Source organism: Manis javanica, chromosome 8, assembly GCF_040802235.1.
Source record: "Manis javanica isolate MJ-LG chromosome 8, MJ_LKY, whole genome shotgun sequence".
NCBI classification, from domain to species: domain Eukaryota; kingdom Metazoa; phylum Chordata; class Mammalia; order Pholidota; family Manidae; genus Manis; species Manis javanica.
In genome coordinates, this window is record NC_133163.1 from 122,821,523 (window position 1) to 122,847,450 (window position 25,928).

Below are 25,928 nucleotides of genomic sequence, written 5' to 3' on the forward strand. Positions count from 1 at the left end.
TTAAAAATATCATTAAGTCAGAAATGCATTTAATATCCCTAAACCTACTGAACATCATAGCTTAGCCTAGCCTACCTTAACCAGAATATTTACAGTAGCCTACAATTGGGCAGAATCATCTAACACAAAGGCTATTTTATATTATATATAATTAAGCACTGAAGATCTCATGTAATTTATTAAATATTGTACCAAAAGTGAAAAGGGTACAGAATGGCTTTAAGTGTATCAGTTGTTTGCTCTCATGACCGCATGGCTACTGTAGCTCGCTGCCACTGCCCATCATCGAGAGGATAGTATTCCGTGTATATTGCTAGCCGAGAAAAAGATTAAAATTCAGTTTGAAGTAGTTTCTACTAAATGCATATTGCTTTCAAACTACTGTAAAGTTGAAAAATCATAAGCTGGGTACCATCTGTAATCAGAACCCAAATTTCCCACAAGGGGGAACTGGTGAAATTAACTGTAGCCCACCCATATTATAACAGAATTCTCTGCAGCTATTAAAAGTCATATAGCTCAGTATTCTCGAACTATCTATTGTGAAGGACCAACTTTTCTTTTTTCTTAAATTCTAACCCATCATGGGCTACTACTTTTATAAAATACAGTGAAAATGAATTAGTAAAGAAGTGAAATAAAAAACACAAGTATTCTGGTTAAGTAGGCTATACTAAGCTATGATGTTCAGTAGGTTTAGGGGTACACTTTTCATTATTAGATTTTAGATATAAAATTACAATCTCCAATTGACAGAAATGTTCTAAAACACTTGATTTCTGTACTTATCTCACTACAAACTAGTAAGAAAGTGTATGCATCAGCCATCTAGGAACCACATTTTGGATAGCACTTATATATAGATGCATATATTTTGACATTAAAAAGTTAACGATCCATAAAGGTGAATGGATTCATGTGTTGCATATGGATTTAAACTTTTAAATGATTTTTTTTATAAGTACATTACAAAATAATATATATACTACATTAAAAAGATTTTAAACCCTAGACAACAAATAGCTGACAAACTGTTTGCACTTTATCTTATGGTGGTGGGATTAGAGAAGGCTGATGATTGATATTTGCTACTTCTAAAGTAAAAAAATTTCCTTCAAATTGTTGGTAATTTGGACTCTAAGAAATCTCTTTTCTATAGGGGAGAGGAAAAGAAAAGAAAATGATATGAAAGTCATAATACAAATATGAGGGTTTTTTTTAAACTGTCAAATGTATGTGGATTTTCTTGTAATTTTTGTTATTGGTTTTTAGCAAAATGTCATTGTCATCAGAGACTATGAATGATTGTAGCCATTTGATGTTTGATGAGACTTGCTTTTTGATCCATTTATGGTTAATTTGAATAAAAAGTTATATGTGTGCTTAAAAGAAAAAAGTTTAGGGGGGAAATGAAAGCACAAACCCCTTTCCTTCCATTTCTACTGCAAGAAAATGATAGATAAAATTTCCAAGGCTTTTTCTTTTCCCATTTCAGAACTGTTAATCACTATATAAGACAACACAGGACAATATACTACATCACCAAAACAGATGAAATAACATGAAACTGTCTCTAAACAATATGAGTTGTTTATTATTATACCTTAAGAAAGAAAGGTCTTTTTTCAAGTCCCCAGAAATGTATAAAGCTTACCTTGGGCAGAATGGAGGATGGGAAATACAGCAACTACAGTTGACCCTTGAACAACATATGGGCTACCTCAGCGCCCTATGAAGGCATTACACTGCCTCAAGGGTATCTCCTGAGGAAGAGTGGTACCTAAGGAATCACTAATTTCCTGCTTCACCTGGGTTTCCCCCTTCTTGGATTATTTTCTTATAATAAATTCCAAGAAATGGAATTCCTATACCAAAAAGTAACTTGAGAATCTGACACAAACTGTCAAATTCTTCTGAAGAAAGATTACATCAATTTATGGGCACCGTACCAGCCATACTTTTATTTATTTATTTAACAGATTTTCCTTTTTAAATTAATGTATAGTTCACATACAATATTAAATTAGCTTCAGGTGTACAACATAGGTGATCTGTCAATATTATACTTTACAAAATGTTCACTATAGTAAGTGTAGTTACTATCACCATGCAGTTATTATATAATACTATTCCCCATGATAAAGGGAAATACAAAAAATTTTGAAGGAATAATAAAAATTTCTCATCTCTGTAACTTATTTATAACTGGAAGTTTGTACCACTTAATACCCCTCACCCATTTTGCCCTTTACCCTACTCATCCCCCCCGACAACCACCAGTTTTTCTCTATATTTATGTCTATTTTTTGTTAATTTATTTTGCTTTTTAGATTCCACATATGTGAAGTCATATTTGTTCTTCTCTAACTTACTTCACTTAGCACAATAACCTTATAACTCATTGTCATGAATGACAATATTCGCTCTTTTTTTATAATTGAATGATATTCCACTATGTATATATACTACATCTTCTTTATTCATTCATCTATCTATAGAAACTTAGGTGGCTTCCATATCTTGGCTATTGTAAATAATGCCACAATAAACACAGGGAATGTGCATATACCTTTTCCAGTTAGTATCTTCAGGTAAATACTCAGAAATGAATTGCCGGATCACATGGCAGTTTGATTTTTAATATTTTGAAGAACCTCCATACTGTTTTCCATAATGGCTGTACCAATTTACATTCCTACCAACAGCACACATTTTCTCCACATCCTTGCCACTTGTTATTTCTTGCCTTCTTGATAACAGCCATTCTAATGTATGTGAGGTGATATCTCACTGTGGTTTTATTAGCATTCCCTGATGATTAGTCATGTTGAGCATCTTTTCATGTGTCCTTTGCCATCAGTTTTCTTTTTTTTTTTATTTGGTATCATTAACCTACAATTACATGAAGAACATTATGTTTACTAGGCTCCCCCCTTCACCAAGTCCCCCCACAAACCCCTTCACAGTCACCGTCCATCTGTGTAGTAAGATGTTGTAAAATCACTACTTGCCTTCTCTGTGTTGCGCAGCCCTCCCCGTGCCCCCCCCCACTATACATGCTAATCGTAAGGCCCCCTTTCTTTTTTCCCACCCTTATCCCTCCCTTCCCTCCCATCCTCCCCAGTCCCTTTCCCTTTGGTAACTGTTAGTCCATTCTTGGGTTCTGTGATTCTGCTGCTGTTTTGTTCCTTCAGTTTTCCTTTGTTCTTATACTCCACAGATGAGTGAAATCATTTGGTACTTGTCTCTCCCGCCTGGCTTACTTCACTGAGCATAATACCCTCCAGCTCCATCCATGTTGTTGCAAGTGGAAGAATTTGTTTCCTTCTCATGGCTGAGTAATATTCCATTGTGTATATGTACCACATCTTCTTTATCCATTCATCTACTGATGGACACTTAGGTTGCTTCCATTTCTTGGCTATTGTACATAATGCAGCGATAAACATAAGGGTGCATCTGTCTTTTTCAAATTGGGCTGCTGTATTCTTAGGGTAAATTCCTAGAAGTGGGATTCCTGGGTCAAATGGTATATCCATTTTGAGTTTTTTGAGGAACCTCCATATTGCTTTAAACAATGGTTGAACTAGTTTACATTCCCACCAGCAGCATTAGGAGGGTTCCCCTTTTTCCGCACCCTCGCCAAGCATTTGTTGTTCCTATTCTTTTCTATGTAGGCAATCCTATCTAGCATGAGGTGATATCTCATTGCGGTTTTAATTTGCATTTCTGTGCTAATTAGCGATATGGAGCATCTTTTCATGTGCCTGTTGGCCATCTGAATTTCTTCTTTGGAGAAGTGTCTGTTCATATACTCCGCCCATATTTTAATAGGATTATTTGCTTTTTGGGTGTTTAGGTGTATGAGTTTTTTATATATTTTGGATGTTAACTCCTTTTTGGATATGTCATTTACAAATATATTCTCCCATACTGTAGGATCCCTTTTTGTTGTGCTGATAGTGTCCTTTGCTGTACAGAAGCTTTTTACCATGCTGTAGTCCCATTTGTTCATTTTTTGTTTCCCTTGCCCAAGGAGATGTGTACAGGAAAAACTTGCTCATATTTATATTCAAGAGATTTTTGCCTATGTTTTCATCTAAGAGTTTTATGGTTTCATGACTTACATTCAGTTCTTTGATCCATTTGGAGTTTACTTTTGTATATGGAGTTAGACAATAATCCAGTTTCATTCCCTTACATGTAGCTGTCCAGTTTTGCCAACACCAGCTGTTGAAGAGGCTGTCATTTCCCCATTGTATGTCCATGGTTCCTTTATCATATATTAACTGACTATATCTGTTTGGGTTTATATCTGGGCTCTCCAGTCTATTCCATTGGTCTATGTGTCCTTGTGCCAGTACCAAATTGTCTTGATTATTGTAGCTTTGTAGTAGAGCTTGAAGTTGGGAAGCTTAATCCCCCACACCCCTGCTTTATTCCTTTCTCAAGATTGCTTTGGCTATTCAGGGTCTTTTGTGGTTCCATATGAATTTTAGAACAGTTTGCTCTAGTTCATTGAAGAATGCTGTTGGTATTTTGATAGGGATTGCACTGAATCTGCAGACTGCTTTAGGCAGGATGGCCATTTTGACGATATTACTTCTTCCTATCCATGAGCATGGGGTGTGTTTCCATTTATTGGTATCTTCTTTAACTTGTCTCATAAGTGTCTTGTAATTTTCAGAGTATAGGTCTTTCACTTCCTTGGTTAGGTTTATTCCTAGGTATTTTATTCTTTTTGTTGCAATTGTGAATGGAATTGTTTTCCTTATTTCTCTCTCTGCTTGTTCATCGTTAGTGTATAGGAAAGCAACAGATTTCTGTGTATTAATTTTGTATACCACAGCTTTGCTGAATTCAGATATTAGATCTACTAGTTTTGGAGTGGATTCTTTAGGGTTTTTTATGTACAATATCATGTCATCTGCAAACAGGGACAGTCTAACTTCTTCCTTGCCAATCTGGATGCCTTTTATTTCTTTGTGTTGTCTGACTGCCATGGCTAGGACCTCCGGAACTATGTTGAATAGAAGTGGGGAGAGTGGGCATCCTTGTCTTGTTCCCGATCTCAGAGGAAAAGCTTTCAGCTTCTCGCTGTTAAGTATGATGTTGGCTGTGGGTGTGTCATATATGGCCTTTATTATGTTGAGGTGCTTGCCCTCTATACCCATTTTGTTGAGAGTTTTTATCATGAATGGATGTTGAATTTTGTCAAATGCTTTTTCAGCATCTATGGAGATGGTCATGTGGTTTTTTGCCCTTTAAGTTGATGTGGTGGATGATGTGGATGGATTTTTGGATGTTGTACCATCCTTGCCTCCCTGGAGTAAATCCTACTAGATCATGGTGGATGATCTTTCTGATGTATTTTTGAATTTGGTTTGCTAATATTTTGTTGAGTAATTTTGCATCTATGTTCATCAGGGATATTGGTCTGTAATTTTCTTTTTTTTGGGTGTCTTTGCCTGGTTTTGGTATTAGAGTGATGCTGGCCTTGTAGAATCAGTTTGGGAGTATTCCCTCCTCTTATACTTTTTGGAAAACGTTAAAGAGGATGGGTATTAGGTCTTCACTAAATGTTTGATAAAATTCAATGGCGAATCCGCCTGGTCTAGGAGTTTTGTTCTTAGGTACTTTTTTTATTTCCAATTCAATTTCATTGCTGGTAAGTGGTCAATTCAGATTTTCTGTTTCTTCCTGAGTCAGCCTGGGAAGGTTGTATTTTTCTAGAAAGTTGTCCATTTCTTCTAGGTTATCCAGTTTGTCAGCATATAATTTTTCATAGTATTCTCTAATAATTCTTTGTATTTTGTGGTGTCTGCAGTGATTTTTCCTTTCTCATTTCTGATCTGTTTATGTGTGTAGACTTTCTTTTTTTCTTGGTAATTCTGACTAGGGGTTTATCTATTTTGTTTGTTTTCTTGAAGAATCAGCTCCTGCTTTCAGTGATTCTTTCTATCGTTTTACTCTTCTAGATTTTATTTATTTCTGCTCTAATCTTTATTATGTCCCTTTCTACTGACTTTGGGCATCATTTGTTCTTCCTTTTCTAGTTTCGTTAATTGTGAGTTTAGACTATTCATTTGGGATTGTTATTTTCTGAGGTAGGCCTGTACTGCAATTTACTTCCCTCTTAGCATGGCCTTTGCTGTGTCCCACAGATTTCTCGGTGTTGAATTACTGTTATAATTTGTCTCCATATATTTTTTGATCTCTGTTTTTATTTGGTCATTGATCCATTGGTTATTTAGGAGCATCCATGTGTTTGTGGGCTTTTTCATTTTCTTTAATTATTTCTAGTTTCATGCCTTTGTGATCTGAGAAGCTGGTTGGTACAATTTCAATCTTTTTGAATTTACTCAGGATCTTTTGTGGCCTAGTATATGATCTATTCTTGAAAATGTTCCATGTGCACTTGAGAAGAATGTGTATCCTGTTGCTTTTGGATCGAGGGTTCTGTAGATGTTCGTTAGATCCATCTGTTCTAATACATTGTTCAGTGCCTCTCTCTCTCTACTTATCTTCTGTCTGGTGGATCTGTCCTTTGGAGTGTGTGGTGTGTTGAAATCTCCTAAGATGAATGCATTGCAGTCTATTTCCCTCTTTAATTCTATTAGTATTTGTTTCTCATATGTAGGTGATCCTGTATTGGGTGCACAGATATTCATAACAGTAATATCCTCTTGTTGGACTGAGCCCTTTATCATTATGTAATGTCCTTCTTTGTCTCTAGTTACTTCCTTTGTTTTGAAGTCTATTTTGTCCTATACAAGAACTTCAACTCCTGCTTTTTTCTCCCATTAGTTGCATGAAATATCTTTTTCCATCCCTTTACTTTCAGTCTGTGTATGTCTTTGGGTTTGAAGTGAGTGTCTTGTAGGCAGCATATAGACAGGTCTTGTCTTTTTTAATCCATTCAGTGACTCTATGTCTTTTGATTGGTGCATTCAAACCATTTACATTTAAGGTGATTATCAATATGTAAAGGGTTCAAGGGTAATTCCCTTAGTATCTAACAGTCTAATTTAACTCACTTAGTATGCTATTACAAACATAACCTACAGGTTCTTTTTTTTCCTTTTTCTTCCTCCTCTATTCTTTATATATTAGGTATCATATTCTGTACTCTTTGTCTATCCCTTGATTGACTTTGGGGGTAGTTGAGCTTATTTGTGTGTGCTTAGTAATTAATTCTTCTACTTTGTTGTGTTTTTATTTCCCCTGGTGACAGCTATTTAGCCTTAGGAATACTTCCATATATAGCAATCCATCCTAAATGTACTGTAGAGGTGGTTTGTGGGAGGTAAATTCTCTCAGCTTTTGTTTATCTGGAAATTGTTTAATCCCTCCTTCAAATTTAAATGATAACCTTGCCGGGTAGAGTATTCTTGGTTTGAGGCCCTTCTGTTTCATTGCATTGAGTATGTCAGGCCACGCCCTTCTAGCCTGTAAGGTTTCTGTTGAGAAATCTGATGATAGCCTGATGGGCTTTCCTTTGCATGTGATCTTATTTCTCTCTCTGGCTGCTTTTAATAGTCTGTCCTTATCCTTGATCTTTGCCATTTTAATTACTATATGTCTTGGTGTTGTCCTCCTTGGGTCTCTTGTGTTGCGAGATGGTTGGGAGATCTGTGCACCTCCATGGCCTGAGAGACTATTTCCTTCCCCAGATTGGGGAACTTTTCAGCAATTACCTTCTCAAAGACACTTTGTATCCCTTTATCTCTCTGTTCTTCTTCTGGTACCCCTATAATGCGAATATTGTTCCATTTGGATTGGTCACACAGTTCTCTCCATATTCCTTCATTCTTAGAGATCCTTTTTTCTCCCTGTGCCTCAGCTTCTTTGTATTCCTCTTCTCTAATTTCTATTTCATTTACCATCTGTTCTACTACATCTAATCTGCTTTTAAATCCCTCCATTGTATGTTTCATTTCAGATATGGAATTTCTTAATGATTGAATCTCCATCTTAAATAGGTTCCTGAGTTCTTGAATATTTTTCTGTACCTCCATGAGCATGTTTATGATTTTTATTTTGAACTGTCTTTCAGGCAGATTAGTGAGTTCAGTTTCATTTGGCCCTTTTCCTGGGGTTTGTGAGATTTTGGTCTGAACCAGGTTCCTTTGACGTGTCATATTTCTATGTGTCGCCCCTCTAGTGCCCAGAAGCTCTAGTTTCTGGAGCTGCTCAGCCTCTGGAGGGATGTTGGGGGCCCAGGGGAGCAGCGTTGGTGCCCGGTTTCGTGAGGTCTGCTCTGTTCTCCAGTTGTATGCAGTCTGGTACAGGCTTCTTTCCTGTTGCTCTTTAAGGATTAGTTGTATTAACTGTATTTTTGTACTATATGTGGTTTTGAGAGGAGTTCTCTGTCTTCACCTCTCGCCACCATCTTGAATTGATATGCTTTCGTTATTTTTTAAATACCTTACACATATCCCATAAATATTTTTTATATCTAACTGAATGCCTAACAAAAAACTTTTTTTTAATTAGATGAAATCACCAATGTTCCTCCCTTACCGCCAGCTCTTTGGTAGGCTACCCTTACCTGATAGCTGGGTGTTACAGAGTACTGAATTCCTGTGGCTGACTGCATGGTCTCCGACACGGCTTCATACACGGGTGGGGCAGGGGCAAGCACCCGGTGCTGGTGGGGAAAGGTCTCTGTGCTACCAGGAATCCGACGCTGCTGTGCCGCATACACTGGTGACTCCTGGTCATCCAAACGTCGCTTCATTCTGTGCTCATGCTCAGGGATACACTACAAGACCTGCAGAAACCAAGAGCAATGACATGCAAAGCAAATTGCACTCCAGTATGATGTGTATGACTTAGGACCAGTCATCTGAATTTAGTACAAGCTCAACTCCCAGAACCAAATATCACTTTCATCCTAAAGATGATCACTGGGTAGTTTAAGTGCATGCTTGCACATGCACACCCCACACTGGACAGGTTATCACACTGAAAAACAAAAATTTGAGTAACATAGTTTGAATTTTAATTTGGTACTACAAAGTTGAAGAATTTGTGAAAAACACACAAATACAGCTGAACCTGAACAACATGGGTTTGAACTGTGCAGGTCCACTTATAAGCAGATTTTTTTCAATAAATATATTGGAAAATTTCTTGTAGATTTGCAACACTTCGAAAAACATTTTTTCTCTAGCTTGTTCTAAGAATACAGTATTAACATATACAAAATATGTGTTTATCAACTATGTTTCCAGTAAGGCTTCTAGTCAACAGCAGGTTAATAGGTAAGTAAATTAAAATTAAAATAGTTACCAAATTTAAATTATCAGTGAGACTTCTAGTCCACACCAGGTCATTAACAGATAAGTTCTGGGGAATCAAAAATTATACACGGTTTTTCAATGGCTGGGAGGTCAGAGGGTGTTGACATCCCTAATCCCCTCTTTGTTCAAGAGGCAACTGTATACCTTTCTTTATTCTCTAGTTTTCTCCTCAAATGCCATCATTCCTAATAATTACATATTCACATGCTACAAAAACATTCAAGTGGCTTCTTCCTAACTTCTCTCAAAAAGTAATATAATTGTGTTCTAATTTTTTTAAATGTCAATTGTTTCAACAATTTAATGTTATCATGGAAAGATCACTGGACCAGGAGTTAAGAGGACAATGGTTCTAAACTGTCAATTTAAGCAGCTATATATATTAATATTTCAAAAAGGTCTCACTCCAGCTATAAAATACAAAGGTTGGAACAGATCATTTCTAAGATTTCTTCTGACTTTAACATTCCTTAACACTCAGGAGATTTCAGAATTCCTTAGTTTAATAATCCATTTGTAGGGGGACACTTTCTTTCCTTCAGCACACAAAAAATTTAGTATCCCTTGGCCACAAATCCAGCCAGGCCTTTTCAGAGCTTTTCCAACATTGGTATCACTAACACAAGCATATCAATAAAAGAATGCTTTGATCCAAAGACAAGATCCACCACTTTTTCAGTCACAGAAAGCATCTTAAAACCGATACCACTCCTGCGGCAAGAAGACAGAAAATACAGTAGTATTGGGAGATCTCATAAGCCCCCTCCATCTGAAGCAAGGCTCCCTTTGCAAACGGCAGAGGGTGGGACCACCACCTACCTCCTAAGCCCACCCACCCCTCTTTTCTTCCTTCCCGGGGTATGAGGCCCAGAGGGGAGCAGTCCTCATGAGGCCCCCGCATCTTTCCCACGTCTGCTGTTCTCACCGTCATCCGCGACCTGCCTGTCGCTCTGACCCTGACTTGGATCAGTCCTCCCAGTCCTGTTAGACCCTGACAAGCAGCAAGACCACTTAGTTTTTAACGGGATCTTTCTGTAAATCTCAAGACACACACGTCCTCTTTCTGCTGACCGTGACTTCAGACCAAAGAACTAAAGTCACCCACATCTATGTGACTGCTGGGCTCAGTTAGCTGGAACTGGAAGCACAGTGTGACAGCTGCTGAGGGGAAACGATTTCAACTGTCTTGACTGGTTCTCCTCGACTTTTCCAGGAAACAGCATGAAATAGCATGTTTAGCTTGATTATTCCAAAACTTTCCAGACATATTAAAGAGGTCAGAAATATAGATGCTATTTGATACTTAGGAACCATCAGTCAAACGGCCATGAACACTCAGCCTCGGCCTGTGAGCATCGGGAAGTCAGGCCTAGCGACCGGGCAGGGCGCGGGGCGCGCAGAGTCTTTGGCTGCTGTTTCCACGCCCGCCCATGATCTGAGACCACGGTCTGGTCTGGGGTTCTGCTGGTTTGAAACACAGATGCTTAATTAAACTCATCTGAGATTAAACGCCAAGTCAACACTTCATAAATGGAAAACCGAAGTTATATCAGAAGAGCACAGAACAGGAAAATGAGACTAGAATACATACCAAGACCCGGATTCTAGTCCAAACTCTGACTCAAATCTGTACGACTCTGACCCTGCCTCCTCATCTGCAAAGGGAGGTGACCGACGACACCAGTGATTCCCGACTGTGGTCCACGGACCAGCCTACCGGGGAAGGGCGGGGCAGGAGGTGGGAAACGGCATTCTGTTGTTCACGGGTGAGCTACTAAAGTACTGTGCTTTATTCTGAGGTCATGCCCTCTTTTAGCTGTAAAAATATCATTTCTTCTATAAAATGGCTGTGATTTTATGAAGTATTTAACTTCATTCGCTTCTACGGTCTGCCTTGCAGACTGTCTCTATGATACTGAAGAGGCTGCCCAGATCTGTACTTTCTCTGAACTGTATGTACTTTACTCCTTTAACAATCACCACTCTGAATTCTATTTCCTAAATGGTTCTCAAATCAATTGCTTCTTCTCTAGTCATACAGTCAGTCCCTAATTTCAAGCCCTCATCATCCCTTATTATCCACACCCTTCAACCTTTCTCAGGTCTAGTCTTTCAAAAATGGCCTGCCTCAAAAGCAAATCAAATCCAGTTGCAAATCCATCACTGGTTTCCCATCACTTAAGGTAACAATCCAAATTCCTTAGTCTAGCATTTAAAATTCTTCCTTACTGATTGGGGGACAATTTAATTTACCAATTATCTCCTTCCTATCCTCACCCTATCATCCATTCCTGTCAAATGCTTTGGCAGTATTTATTCATTCATTTAGCAAATATTCAGTAAGCTGATATGAAGGAGGTGGTAGGTGATCTTGGCCCTTGCCCTATAAAAACTTAAAAGACCATATATACCTCACTAGTAATCAAAGAAATACAAAACAAAGATACCCCAAAGCAACTGGCAAAAATTAAGAGAAATGATGCTATTTGGTGTGGATGACAGTATAGGGAAAGACTGCTGGCAGAAGTTTCAATTGGTATAGACTATTTGGTTGGCATCTATTAAAACTTTTAATAAAATTCGGAATGTACATACCCTACAACCTAGCAACTCTACTTCTAGATCTCTATCCTATACATCTGGCAAGTATATTTACTGTAGCAAAGTCTGAATAGATAGACTAAATGTCATTTAATAGACAAATAAACTTGATACATCCACAGTAAGAAAACTATATAGCAATTAGAAAGATTAGGGTTCATCTACAAGGAAAATCCTGCAAGACATACTATTGAGTGAAAAGAACAAGTTATAGAAAATACACTGTGTGAGATCAACACACACACACAATGTACTCTTAAGATTTGTGCATTTTACTACACATAAATTTTGCATCAAAAGCAGAGAGCAATAAACACACACTGAACTCCAGATAAGAATATGCATACTTAAGTATTGTACTTAGGTGATTAATGTCTGAAATTTACTTTGAAATTCATTAAGAAATTAGTTTGGATTAATAGATGGAGGGCTGAATATACATATGATAAAGCAAGTACTATAAAAATGGTAAAATCTAAGTAGTGTGGTAGTATGCATATGAGAGTTCACTATAAAATTCTATCAACGTCGCAGTGTATTTGAAATTTTTCTTAATACAATCTTGGGAGGAAAAGCTAGCAATACAAGCCACTTCACAAAGTGGTACAAATAAGTATTACAAATTTGGAAGGGAGTCGAATACATACCTTAGGAAAGACTCTACAGAGAAGGTGAATGCCTAGTTTTACCTTGAAAATGAATTGGGGTATGGGGGTGTACAGGATGAAATTAAAACATTACAGTTACTTTCAACTTATAGGCCATAAACAGCTATTTACAATCCCTGCCAATTCATTTATCCCACAAATAATTCCCAAGTATCTACACATGCCAAGCTCTGTGTTTAGTGGTGGGGCTTCAGCACTGAACTGGGATGGATTTGCTGCCCTGCAACAACCAAATCTTCCATATGATTCTAATCAGTTATGTGCCCCTCATAATAGTCCTGTCAGCTGGGCACACCCAGAAGCCTCGTTTAGAGGGAAACTGATACTCAAAATTAAGTGACTTGTTCAAGGTCTCACAGCCGGCTAAAGGAGCAAGAAGGCAGACTCTTGTTTCTTGGAATACATGACCAATCTGCAGTAGAAATACTGGACAGGCGATAGTACCCTGCTTGCAGATACACTAATTCGAGTCTCTAAAGTATTTGAACACCAAATAATGGAGCCACAAGAGTCTGACAAAAGCTACTTTCAAACCCTGCTTCAACTGACGTGATTTTCATCTGCCACTATCCTCTCCGTTTCAGATTCGAAGCTTACACTTGTTATCAGAACTCTAGTCTATGAAGACAGAATTTTTAAAAGAAAAAAACAAAGGATAGAAACTTGGTAAAAAAAAAGACAAATGTGAACAAACGATGGCAGCAGAACACTAAAAAGTCATCTGGCCATGTGTTAGGATAAAAAGTGGTAATGACCATGCAAAGGAATCACAGCTCCCAAATGAGAACAGAGCGGGGTAATTCTGATGTTGCAGGGAGTCTTCTGGACGAGGGCAGACTGAGGTGCGGACAGGACACATTTCAGGCAGAGGTTACAGCTCATCCTTTCAGAACAAGGAAAATAAAAAACCAGTTTTCTAGTTCTACAACCTGAAATGTCTTCAATCACAATACAGTTGGTCTCCAAAGACATTTCTCCATACTATTAAAATCCAAATGGAAAACCTTTTCATTTAGATTACATTTCACAAATTGGCTTAAATGCAAAACAACAGAATCATTTAAGTCAAGATTAACTCAAAATAATAGGGTGCATGGAACAAACTATTCTGGAAGCTTTTAAGTATATTTAAGCTTTCTTTCTGAAAAGCAGTTAATTTACAGTCGACCCTTTTAGTGCCTCTTAATATTGTATTGATATCATCTTGAATTAGATATATTTTGAGGCTCCCTTATTTATATAATTTTAAAAAAATTCTCTGAAATTACTCTCTCTTACTGGTGGTCAGGATCATAAAAAAATCACCTAAACTGTGGCCTGGACAGTGTACTTCAATGAATACTCTTGAAACAATGGGACGTTTCTCTTCAAAAGCAAAAAGCAATTCTGTCAAAGCATTCAGCAAATGTTAACTACTTCAACCTAGTGAAATTGCCTGCCACGGTCTACTTCAAAACCTGTCCAAAGATCCACTTCTGGATTTAAATCTGCTAGAAAATGAAAAGTATTCCAGAATAAATTAAAAAAGCAATCTATTTAGATTTCCCATATTACTTAGAATAATAGCTCAACAAAATTAACCACCCATTCTTCAAAAAATCCCACGAGATCTAACACCCAAGCCTGCCATGAAAACAGTTTACATTCTTCTGATGAGGTGGTCCTCAATCTGGGAGCAGTCTGCACCCAAGGGCACATCTGGCAATGTCAGAAGCCATTTTCAGGTGTTGAACTGCGGGAGACAGGTGCTGCTGGCCTCTCATGAACAGAGGGCAGGGATGCTGCGCGTGCACTGGACAACCTCCTACAACAAACAATCATGTGGCCCCAAATACTCACAGTAACTGGCATTTTTCTCTGGTGAGCTTCGGTGGGATCATGTCATACTGCGGTGTGACAGCAGTTTTACCCAGTGGGCTCAGGACAGTCCTCTTGGCTCTGCAAAAGGTCATCACTTCTATCTTGATGATATGTGATTAACCTCTAACATTCAGTACACTAGAACGACTTATTATCATTGACTACTCGGGTGAAAACAACTTTATTAAAAATTTTAGTGAGAATTTAAATAGCAAACCCAAATTTTTATTCCATATTTTCCTCGTTTTGAAAATAAAAATACCCCAAATAGGCAATATCCTCTGTTTGTTTATTTATTTATTATTATTAAAATACCATTCATATACAACCTTACGATGGTGGGCAATATCCTTTAAAATCCAACAAACTGGTCATGCATGAACTTAGGAGCTTCACCATTCTGTACCTTTTGATCCCACATTTCAGGCACATCGCTAGTAAAGTTCTAGCTTACTGCCACTCTGGGAACCCCCCCTTTTTTTCTGCCCTTGCAGCATCAAACACAGTATTTTGAAAAGTTAGTTCTTAGTTTTGCTAAAGAGAGAACAATCATCTTTGCTTCAAACTGCAAGCATTCTCAGTTTCAGACTAATAAATACCAATTAGAACAATTAATCCAATGATTTTTTTCACTTCTACATCATGTTTCCTTCCAATCACCTCAACTTACACCTGCCTTTGGCATCTGTCCACTTACAAACCATATCAAGTAACTGTTGGTACACAAATATTCTAAAAGATGGAAGACTACTACTACTGTACATCCTTTTAACAAATTGGAATGGTTGATTCCTGATAAAAATACTGAAGTTCTTCCTGTTGAATGACATACTTCTCATCCCCCCAACCCCAGAAATATATGGTGCACTAAAAAATTCTTAATTTTGAGACAATTTACCTAGAATTTTGCCATCTGAAGACGCATAGTCTGCAACCAGGCTTACACAATCAATTCTACCATCATCATTACAGTCTAGAGTTTTATCTGTTGCACTGCATTCATCTACCAGTTCCTCTAATAGTTATGCAATGTCTTCCTCTGTTAGTTTTCTTCTCTTTGCTATTACAGGAGGAAAATGAAAAACTATGGATTATCAAACATGTTCAATAAAAACTTAAGTTATAAAAATAGTATAAAGAATTATCATCTACACCTCACCCAGATTCCCCAAATGTTAACATCTTACATAGTAATGTTTAAAACAGTATCTCCTAGGACAATGACTGCAATGGGGAATGGGGAGGACTCAATAATATGGGTGAATGTAGTAACCACATTGTTTTTTCATATGAAACCTTCATAAGAGTGTATATCAATAATACCTTAAAAAAAAAGATAGTATCTCCTAACTTTTTATACTTTTTTGAATGATGCTATAATGCTTTGGGCAAAACAGTAAGAAAACTGAAATGTAATAGTGATGATTTATTGTACTACTATATCCTTCTAGGTAATTCCATCTTTCTTCCATTTAAAAAAAATCATTTTAGGTTTTTTTAGCATAGTTGGAAATATTGATAAGTAATGATGAGATAATTCTTAGGATGATGAAATACCAAAATTTTTCAAGATACAGGAAAACTAAGATCATTAAGATTCCATACTACAGCTCACATGTATAAATGGCAATAGCTAAAATGAATTTATTCTATTAAAAAAAGTAAATCTCCTTTCTTCTTTCAAAGACATCCAATAAATAAATAAAAGTCATGAAATGTAAATCTTTACAAGTAGTTAATACTTGTAAACTCAAGAAGAAACTCAAAAACTACAACTGGGTCCAACTGACACTGATGTTAATAGGTAGAAATGAATAGGAAACTAGTTCAATCAAAAGGTAGTAATAATTTTATCAATGTTAACTTCCTGATTGAGATTACTGAATTACAGTTTTGTAACATGCATTTGGGAAATCTGGGTGAAGAAAACATTGCAATTCTGTGTATTATTTTTGGACATTTTTCTGAAGTCTAAAATTACTTCAAAATGAAAAGGTTAAAAAAATTGAAGTATTAATAGTAGGGCAATATAAAAGGAAATCAACATGTATCCTTATTCTCAAGGGCATTACAGTTCAGTTTGTGTGACAAGTGACAAGGCTTCCATCAATTGAGAATGGTTTGAAACAACAGACTGAGTGTAACAGCAGATATGTTTAAGAAAGCGTGATAAAGAATAGGACTCAGAGAAGTGTAAGAGGATAGGCAGATGTGTCACTCGCCTCATGCTGCCTTTCTCATATTAGTTTATTTCTGCCCCAATACAGACATGGGCACACAGACCTCTAAACATCTTTGTGCATAGCACCACTGCCTTACTGCAGTGGAAACCAAATCATTCATTCACGCATGCATGCATCCTGTAATATTTAGTGAGCACATACTACGTGCCAGATATCATTCTAGGAGCTGGGGACGCACTCTAAACAAAACAAAAATCTCCTTCATGAAGTTTACCTTCAGTGGGAGAAACAGACAGTAAAATGTTCAGAATATTAGACAGTGAGAAGTGTTAAGAAGAAAAAAGAGAAGGTTTTTGAAATTTTAGATAATGACCAAAGAAAACCTCATTAATATAACTTGTCAGAAAAGGAAGTAAGGAGCTAGCCATAGGGAGATCAGTGGGGAGCACAGCAGATTAAGGCAGAGGGGACAGTACATGCAATGACCCTGATCCATACACACGCCTGATTATTTCCCAAGAACAGCAAAATGGCTGTGCAGCTGGAGCTGAATGGAGGACACACTAGTAGAACATGAAGTCAGAGAAATAATGGGGTTGGGGGTACTCGGTAGGAAGCATATCGTGGTTGTTCTCAGGTTATATCAAGGACTTGGACCTTATACTCAGACCAAAAGAGAAAGCAACTGGAGGGTCTTAAACGAAGATGTACATGGTCTGACTTAGGTTTTAAAAGAATCACTTGGGTTGTTGTGCTAAGAATAGACTGAGGAGAGGCAGTAACAAAGCAGAAAGAACAGCTAAGGTGTTGCTGAAATAATCCAAGCTAGAGATGTTAGTGGTACTCACCGCAGTAGTTGGGCTTGGAGGAGCCATTTAATGGATAGTATTTTGAATATAGAGCAAATAGGATCTGCCAACAGACCACATATGAAAAAGACAAAAAGAAGGAAGACAAAGTTACCTAGTAGATATCCAAAAGGAAACCTGAAGCGGGCCACTGGATGTCAGCCTGTAGCAGCACAAAGGGAGGTCCCGGTGGGGATGGAGACCTGAGCGTGATCAGTACTGCCTGCGTTTCAGAGAGGCGGTGCAGGGCACAGCTCCCCGTGGTCAAGCACACTCGTATTTCTGCACCAAGAGGGACAGCCAAATCAAAAGGGAGCTGAACAGACAAAAATTCCTGCATTTCAGAGCTACAGATAAGGGACCGTGGACCTCTGTATCTTTCGACAGCCTGCAAAATAAGCAGGCCTAGCCCTGGAGACACCAGCAGGAGTGAGGGATGGCTCACCCCGATGCTAGTGAACACAAGTGACTTGCACGCAAGATAGAAGGGGGGTGGGGAGTACAAAAGCAAAAGAAGTGGGGGACAGAAGAGGTCTACCAGTTGGAAATCGCTGTTGATAAATGCCTGACTAGCTTTGAAATCAGCTGCAACTGAACAGAGTAGCCTCTACTGAGCAAACTTTAAGAAACCACAGAGTTCAGTTTGTAAACTATTTTGGCACTGGCTGTGTGCCAGCACTGTCTTAGGCACTGAGGCAAATTAAGAAAGTCAAGTACCTACCTAGAGAAGCCACTTGTGCAGCTGTCCCTGAAGAAAACCAGTATTAAGTGGCTGCCCTACAAATGTATAAAAACAAAAAACTCTATGCATTTGGTCATAACTGAAAACAAATCTCACCAGTCATGTATTTTGAAGACATCCAAAAAGAAACTTCGTAGTTAAAGGAAGCCACATTTTTAAAAATGTGTTGTTAAAAAACAAACAATTGTCTAATGATACTTAGAATTCCTATTTTTAAACAAAGTATCTGTCAGGAAAACAAAATTCCTTGAAAAACTGGAAAGAACATAATGGAATAATGGCAGAACCCTGATTCGCAGACTACTTTAGTATACTGCTGAATGTGTTTCATTATTTAACCTTAACCTCGACAAAAAAACAAGTGCCCAGAACATCCAGTTTATTTGCTTAAACTCTAACAAGAAAACATAAAAATCCTCAACGGCCTCTACTACTCACTTATTAAAGCAGCAGAAACAGGAAGGCATGTAAAAGAAGTATTAGGAACCAAGAGTTATTAACAAACATATTAATAACATATCCTGAGCTTGACAGGGTAACGGTAACAGTAACAGTATGTGCCGTGTCCGTAATTTCCCCACTGTGATTCTCAGACACCTTCCAAAGCAATAGAAGCTATCAGGTCCACAAACTGAAGAGAACAAGATTCACAAACTCCGGAAAAGATACTACAATTTATGTGCCAATTTCAACATGATGCCACTCCTAATATTCCAAAGCACACTCTCAGGGTACTTTCAGTGACATGTCTGAGGTCATTTAACAACTTGCTTCAACGCAATCTATGATTTCAGACCTCACTCTCCTATTTTTCATTCAGTGTCCCTCTTCCTCCACCCCAAAGGCAGGGCTCGCCCTCCTCTATGTCTTACAGCTCCTTGACATTCTACCTGTAGTGATGTGTAGTAAAATCATCATGTGTCTATTTGCCTCTCCTTCTAAGAATGTAAACCTGGGGACAAAGACTCTCCCTGTGTCAGCCCAGAGCTATTTAGGAAGGTAGTTGATAAATGCTTTCAAAGGCCACTGCTCCTCAAAAATGCCAGTTACCACCCGATCCAGCAATTCCACTCCAGGGTATACACCCAAAAGAATTTAAAGCAGGTACTTAAAGAGGTATTTATAGACCCATGTTCACTGCAGCATTATTCACAACAGCCAAGGGGTAGAAACAACCCAAATGTCCATTGACTTAGGAATAAACAAAATGTGGTAGGTATATACATACAATGGTATTATTATTTCACCACTTAAAAGAAAGGTGATTCTGACACATGCTGACACAATATGGATGAATCTTGAAGACATTATTCTAAGTGGAATAAGCCACACAAGGGGCAAAGACTCCATGATTCCTCTTACATGACATGGAGTAGCCAAATTCACAGAGAAAAAAAGTAGAATAGTGGTTGCCAGGGGCTGTGGGGAGGCTTAAGGTGAGCTGTTATTGTTTAATAGGTGAAGAGTCTTAGTCTGGGAAGACAAAAAACTTCCAGAGATGGGTGGCGGTAATGGTTGCCACCACAATGTGAATGCACTTATTAATGCCACTGAATTGTAAAATTTTAATGATACATATATATTTTACCGCAATCAAAAAAAAAAAAACAGACCACACTGTTCCTTCTGTGTTTACTATCCTTAGACCAGAGGAAGCTGAAATATAAAGTTAAGAGCATGGATTGGATCCAGAACGCCTGGGTTAAGTTCCTGACTTGGCCACTTACCATATGTCTAACCCCTCTGTGCCACTGTTTCCTCATTTTTAAAACATGGACTTCATAGGTACCCACTACACAGGGTTGTCATGAAGATTAAATGGGTTAATAAACGTGTAGTGCCTACCTCAGTGCCTGGGACATGGTGAGGGGTCAATAAATGTAAGCTCTTATTTTTATTCAAGGAGATGGAATAATTTGGAAAAGCAGATAAATACCTTTTTTGGGGGGGTAAAGCTTAACAAAGTTTTGGTCAGTGGGTTACCTAGAAAAGTGAGAAAGCTTTTTAAAGCACTGTGCTAGATTACTGAATACCACGAATATAATCTTTTATTTCAACTAAAATCCACAATCATTGACATTTATTTGCCTTGCACAGCTCTCTAGTATCTTGTCTGTTTGCACTGAAGATGTAAACAGGCCCATGCTTTGCCAGGAATCTTATCAAATTACTACATACCTCCTTCATTAAAAAAGAGAAAAATCATACACTTTACGCGAAATGTTTTAATTACAAAATGCCTATCTAAGGTCTTTAACAGAACTATAGTACATAAAACTAATATCGGGAGAGGTAAGCATTTAAGAAAGCTTTACAGTATAACCACACTCTTACTTGAATCCTTAAAGCCTGTGTGAGACTTTTGACCCTGGTGCACCACAAGACAACATACTCTTTTAAGGGCATGAATTAGGTCTTCTGTGTTTCCCAACATACAGCATAGCAAACAGTGGGAACAACTATGTGTTAATCAAACTTTCCTCAACGGTAAATTCTTCACTATCTTTGTCAGTTTATAGCATCAGGGGAAAAAAAAAAGGTTTTCTGTCTCCACCAATTCTATTATAGCGACCATTAATCAAACGAAAAAAGCTACTTTTGCCACTGACTATGCCTTAACTGAGAAAGCGGGACTTACTCCCTCACAAGAGTATATAGCATAGGGCACTAAGCTTTCAGTCCCAAATGAGTAAGGTGCAAATATAGAATTTGACTTCAGTTGAGATGATCAGCCAAAGGACTTATTCAGATGTTGGTGTATAAATAAATGCACTCATTTCATGTCACATAAAATATCAAAATTAAGTAATTTCTCTTAAAAGAATGCATCAAGTCACAGCAAAACCCTCAATTAAAATGGCTCATTAAGCCTGAAATGTCCTAACGCAACTCCCCAATACAGGCTGGAGGGCAACATAACAAGTCAAACATACAAAAGACTACTCTAGACCTGGACTTCACCCTCCTCTATGTAATAAAACTGAGCAACAGCACTCACTCACTTTATGGCATACAAATAGGACGTGGTCTCAATATTCTAACAGAATTACATAAAACCAGAAGAGAAGACTTTTCAAGAACCTACAGTTAAGTCAACTACAACTTACTTATTTGTAAAAGTAAGCTTATACAGAACCATCTGCACAATGAAAGTATTCAAAAATCCAAGAAAAGAAATCAGAGCATTTTATTCAGTCTGGGTCTTCTTAAAAATCACCATCTTTCATAAGTAGATCACTTTAATAGTAAAATGTAAATCCGACCCTTCCTTTTCTATGAGCTTCCAAAGCCTTTTTTTCATGGCTAACTCTGGTTGAAGCTAAGGCACCGGAACAGTGGCCAAATCTAACTACCCACCACCTCATTGGCTCAAAGGAAGCCCCACCCCGTACAGCACCGTAATTGAACAGCAAGGGAACTCCAGGAAAGGTTGTCCCCACTTTTCAAGTCTCGGATCTATCCGCCCCTACCACCACCATCATCACTGCGGAAGCACGGTCACAGCACGATCATTACTCTACCGTAGACTCCAACGAAAGGACCTAGAGCACCAATAATTATAAGAAGAGAGTGGCAGTGACCATGCTCCCACTCTCCAAGCTGCACCGTGCCATCCACGCTGCAAGAAGCAAAGCAAAAGCAGCTCTGGCACTGGGCCCTCGTGCCCCAGGCAAAAGGCATGACACCTCCACAGCTCCCAATCGACGGGGCACCTCCCACCCCACGAAGACGCAGAGCGGGGACAGATCTAGGCGCCGCGACTCCCAGCCGTCTCAGGACAGCGTGCTATCCCGGGCCCGCCTCACTTGCCAAGGAGGCGGAAACCCGGGGAAGGGAGAGGACGGCCAGGGGGAGTGGCATTGCCGCTCCATACGGCCCCTCCGGCCAACCCGATCTCGAGAAGGCGGAGGAAGGGAGACTTCACGCCCTCTCCCTGCCGCGCCCCGAATCCACACGCGGGAGAACCCCCTTACTCGTCCCCCAACCCCAGCAGGGCAGAGCGCGGCAGAACGGCCAAGGCCCCGCCCAACCCGAGAGAACACGAGGGATGGGTCGGCCACAAACTGCACTTAGCTCAGGACGGGCCCCGCCCCTTTCTCCACAATCGCACGCGCGCGCCGGCCCCGCCCCTGAGCGGCGGCGCGAGAGCCCGCCCCCTCCGCGCGCACCGGGACTACGCTCTCCTCCCCCTCCCGCCCGTATAGCTATCCCGCTCCGCCCCCCACCCCCCTCACACATTCACACACCTCCCGCCCGCCTGCTGTACGGGAAGCCGAGGAGGTCAGCCCCCACCCCCCCTAAAAATACACAGCCTCGAGTCCGGCATTAGCCGCCACCGAGCTCCCCGCCCAGACCCCGGCCCAGCGTGCTCTCACCGCAAAGCTGCTTCGGTCGTTCCTCACTGCGGGTCCCTCTCGGCGTGAGCCTTGAGCTCAGCGGGGAGGCCCTGAGAACGGCGCGGGGCACAGGCCCGCCGAAGCGGACTGGCAGCCTCTTCTCCCCTAACGGAGCAGTCACAGACCCCGGTGCCCAGGCTGGGAAGGAGGGAGGGAGGGAGGGAGGGAAACTCCGAGGGGGGAAGGGGAGGGGGGAAAGATGAAGAAACCGTCTCCGCCGCCTCTACCGCCGCGGCCGCTTCTCTGTTACCCGGGAAATCCCGCCCACTCCCCAGGTCCGCCCCGCAGAGGGAAGACTCAACTTCGCTCCGCCACAGGTCGCTTTATCCGCCCGTCAAAGACTTAGCCAATCGGTAAGTTCTGCATGCCGGCTGCCCGCCCCTTCCCCCGGAGGGGAGGAAAGGGGGAGCCACTCAGCTTCTCCACGCCCCTATTGGCGGGGAGCTTCCCTAACTCAACCCCGCCTATTGGAGACGAACTGCTAAATCCCACCCCCAAGACGCACCACCATTGGAGAAAACAGGAGAGCTCTTCACGTCTCATTGGAAGACCCCATATATCCCGCCCAGTGCTGTCTCAGCCACAGGGCCAAGTCGGCTCCCGCCTTCACCAGTCATCGCATTGGAAGGCTACCTCTGGCTCTCGCTGCCCCAGGAAAGTAGGTAACCAATGTGGGGGTGAAATGTCCGTGAGACAGGCTCCTCCTACCACACTGAGGGGCCAGGCCCCGCCCCAACCCTCGGATTGGATATTTCGGCGCCGGTAGAAGCCTCCATTGGCCATGGCGCCCGTCTAGAAAGGGAATGACTCCGCCTTGTGCGAGGAGGCTGAACCTTAGCAGCCCTTTTGTGGAATGTTTACACTAGAGACTGAAGCTCAGAGTTCCAGGGCCTGGGGCCGGAGGTGGCGCGGCGCTCAGCAGCTGAAATGCGATGCCCCGGATTTGAGAGGCAGCAGCATTACCATCCTGGGGGACCCCCATACAAGAAAAGAGAACCTCATCCTTCCTATCCAGTTCTCTCTTGCACAATTTACATTTCCGGATGCTGCCTCCTTGCAAATACAAATATCCGAAGCAGCCGACAGCTCCTTTCAGTAAGTACAGTGTCAGGGTTGGAGACCAAAGCCAAGAAATAGCTCGAGGGTTTGCTACGGTTGGTTACACACTTTAAATACCCACCACACTTCTTAAACCTGAATATGCAGTCCTAAGAGGGCGGAGATAACCAAAATGAAGGCAGGGCCCAAATAGCCACCGCCCTGGCAAGTCTCTGGAAGGCGGAGCAAGAGGCCTAAAGGCTCGCGATCTCGACGGTGGATCTGGAGGTATACTCAGACTCGAAGAATTGACGGAGACAAAACAGGCCACAGCATAAATGAACCATATCCCCACACTTAAGAGAAAGGATAAAAATTGAATAGTTGAGAACAAAAGATAATAATGGCTGTTCACCTTCTCCTTTGGTAACGAGTGGCAGTGGCAGGCTCTAGCTCCTCTCTGAGTAAGTAACAGTGCCTGGAACACACAGGGAAAAAATGCTTCCAATGCCTAGATTGCTTTTATTTATTCACCAAATAGGGTGAAGAACTGAAACTGACCTTGCTTTGGGGGGCGCTCACGGAACGCCAGGAGAGGAGGGGGCGGGACTAAAGATTTCCCGCTCTCCAGTAAAAAGGTTACTCCCCCAAGACAGCCGAGTCAATCCCCAAATGGCAGGCTCCAAGGAACTCTCTCCTACGCCCTATCTTGTACTCCTTGGCAATCCAGCGCTGGCGGCAAGAAACGAAGGTTGGCAACAGGTGAGCCTGACTCCAAGGATGGCTTTGAGCCGCAAGGCAAGACAACAAGCCGTGAACTCTGTGAGTAGCTAACAGATGTGAGCAGCCCCGCCGGGAGCCAAGCTTGCCCCAGGAAGGAGCTCTAAAAATAAGCCACCGCGACGGAAGCGAACCCCGGGCCAAACTTCTAAATCACAAAGCAGCAGCACTTCTGCAGAACTGACCGAGGACTACTCTGGGCGGTCCTCTGCTTCGCGGACTGGGTGCCACAATGGCTCTCCCACTTGCGACTTCTCTGTCAACAGGGGTTGAACCGCCCTGGATCTTGCCTAAGGAACACAGGCCAATTATAGGTTCCTCAGAATTTTAGATGAAGCCGACAAAAGTGCCTCCTTTGCGCTGGGAAGAACACACACTACCAGCGTCCGCAGCGTTCTCAAGCTTAAGCTTAAGCTCAGGGCGATCTCCGGGAAGTCAAAGCGCGCCGAAATAGCCAGGGCGCACGGTTAGAACTTTAGTACTCGGACCCAAAAAACACATCCTACCTCCTCCTCCCAAACCCTGCAGAACCCCAGAGCTAAGCCCCGCAAATGCACTCCACACCATGAACCCCTAACTTTGTCGCAAAGGCTACCAGACCTCCAGCCTTGGAGGTATCATTGTGTACCTTCTCGGCTTTCCCCGCCCCCGCCAAGTGCTCCACGCTTGAGACTTCCGGGCGGGAGGCTGTTCGGAAGGAGGGCGGGCCTCACACATGTGCCTGGAGCGCACACAAGTTAGAGGAGGCGGGGAACACTGGCGAACTTCCCCTCCAACCGTGCTACGCCGGAGTGGGGGGGGGGAAACATCCAGCCCACCAATCAGGACGAGGGGCGGGACCTTGCTCCAGACGTCCTTTGCGGGGTTGGGGGTGGGGGTAAATCCTCCCTCCGCCCTTTACGGAAAAAAAATCGTAGCAACTTAAAACTCCAGCCCGGCCTCCGATAGGCGGAGCTCGGAAGAGTCTCACCCAATCGATAACCGAGAAGGAAAAAAAGGGAATCTCACCCAGCCAGTGGAAGACAAGAGAAGGCGGATCCTCTGGAGGAGCCCGAGGTAGAGGGCAGAGGAATAGGCCCCGCCCCTCAGGTCCCCGCTCCCGGCCGGTTGCGCCCGCCGTCGCCGGAGTAGACAGTAAACAGGCTAGGCCGACTAGCGGAGGCAGGGGCAGCCCTGCTTTCCGTGGGCCCGAGCCCCTGCTCCTCCTCTCCTGGCGTCGCCCCTCCCGACCCCGGCGATTAGTACCGGCTCCCAGCCCGCGGCCGCCATCCCGGCTGACAGGCGCGCCCCTCGCGTCCCTCCCCGCCCGCTGATGCATTTCCTCTTCCCGATTCCAGGCGTGTAGACTGTTTTCCCAGTTTCCGACCTTCACTGCCCCTTTCAGGCCACCCCCTTGTGGGCGTGCTCATACGCCCGCGCCCCAGCCCCATCCACGGGCGACGGCGCGGCCCGCGGAGGGGAAGGGAGCTGCCGCCACCGCCTTGGGGTGGGCGGGGAAGGAGGCAG

General features: G+C 41.5%; 1 protein-coding gene across 6 annotated transcripts in view; it reads right to left on the bottom strand.

Annotated features, from left to right (window-relative positions):
- SIN3A (SIN3 transcription regulator family member A) overlaps positions 1-25,706 on the bottom strand; it is a 64,542-nt gene extending 38,836 nt beyond the window's left edge. The window contains exons 1-5 of one of the 6 annotated variants that reach the window (XM_037010193.2): positions 22,584-22,729; positions 17,581-17,747; positions 15,333-15,494; positions 14,414-14,512; positions 8,552-8,773 (exon numbers count right to left, since the gene is read on the bottom strand). In XM_037010193.2, coding sequence (XP_036866088.1) covers positions 8,552-8,740 — 189 coding nt within the window. In that variant the 5' untranslated portion in view covers positions 8,741-8,773; positions 14,414-14,512; positions 15,333-15,494; positions 17,581-17,747; positions 22,584-22,729. Of the gene's footprint in view, positions 1-2,569; positions 2,824-8,551; positions 8,774-14,413; positions 14,513-15,332; positions 15,760-17,580; positions 17,748-22,583; positions 22,746-25,430 lie in introns of those variants that run through there. The other 5 variants (XM_017653231.3, XM_073212197.1, XM_017653232.3 and 2 more) reach the window with 5 other exon arrangements.
- Between the last annotated feature and the right edge of the window lie 222 nt (positions 25,707-25,928).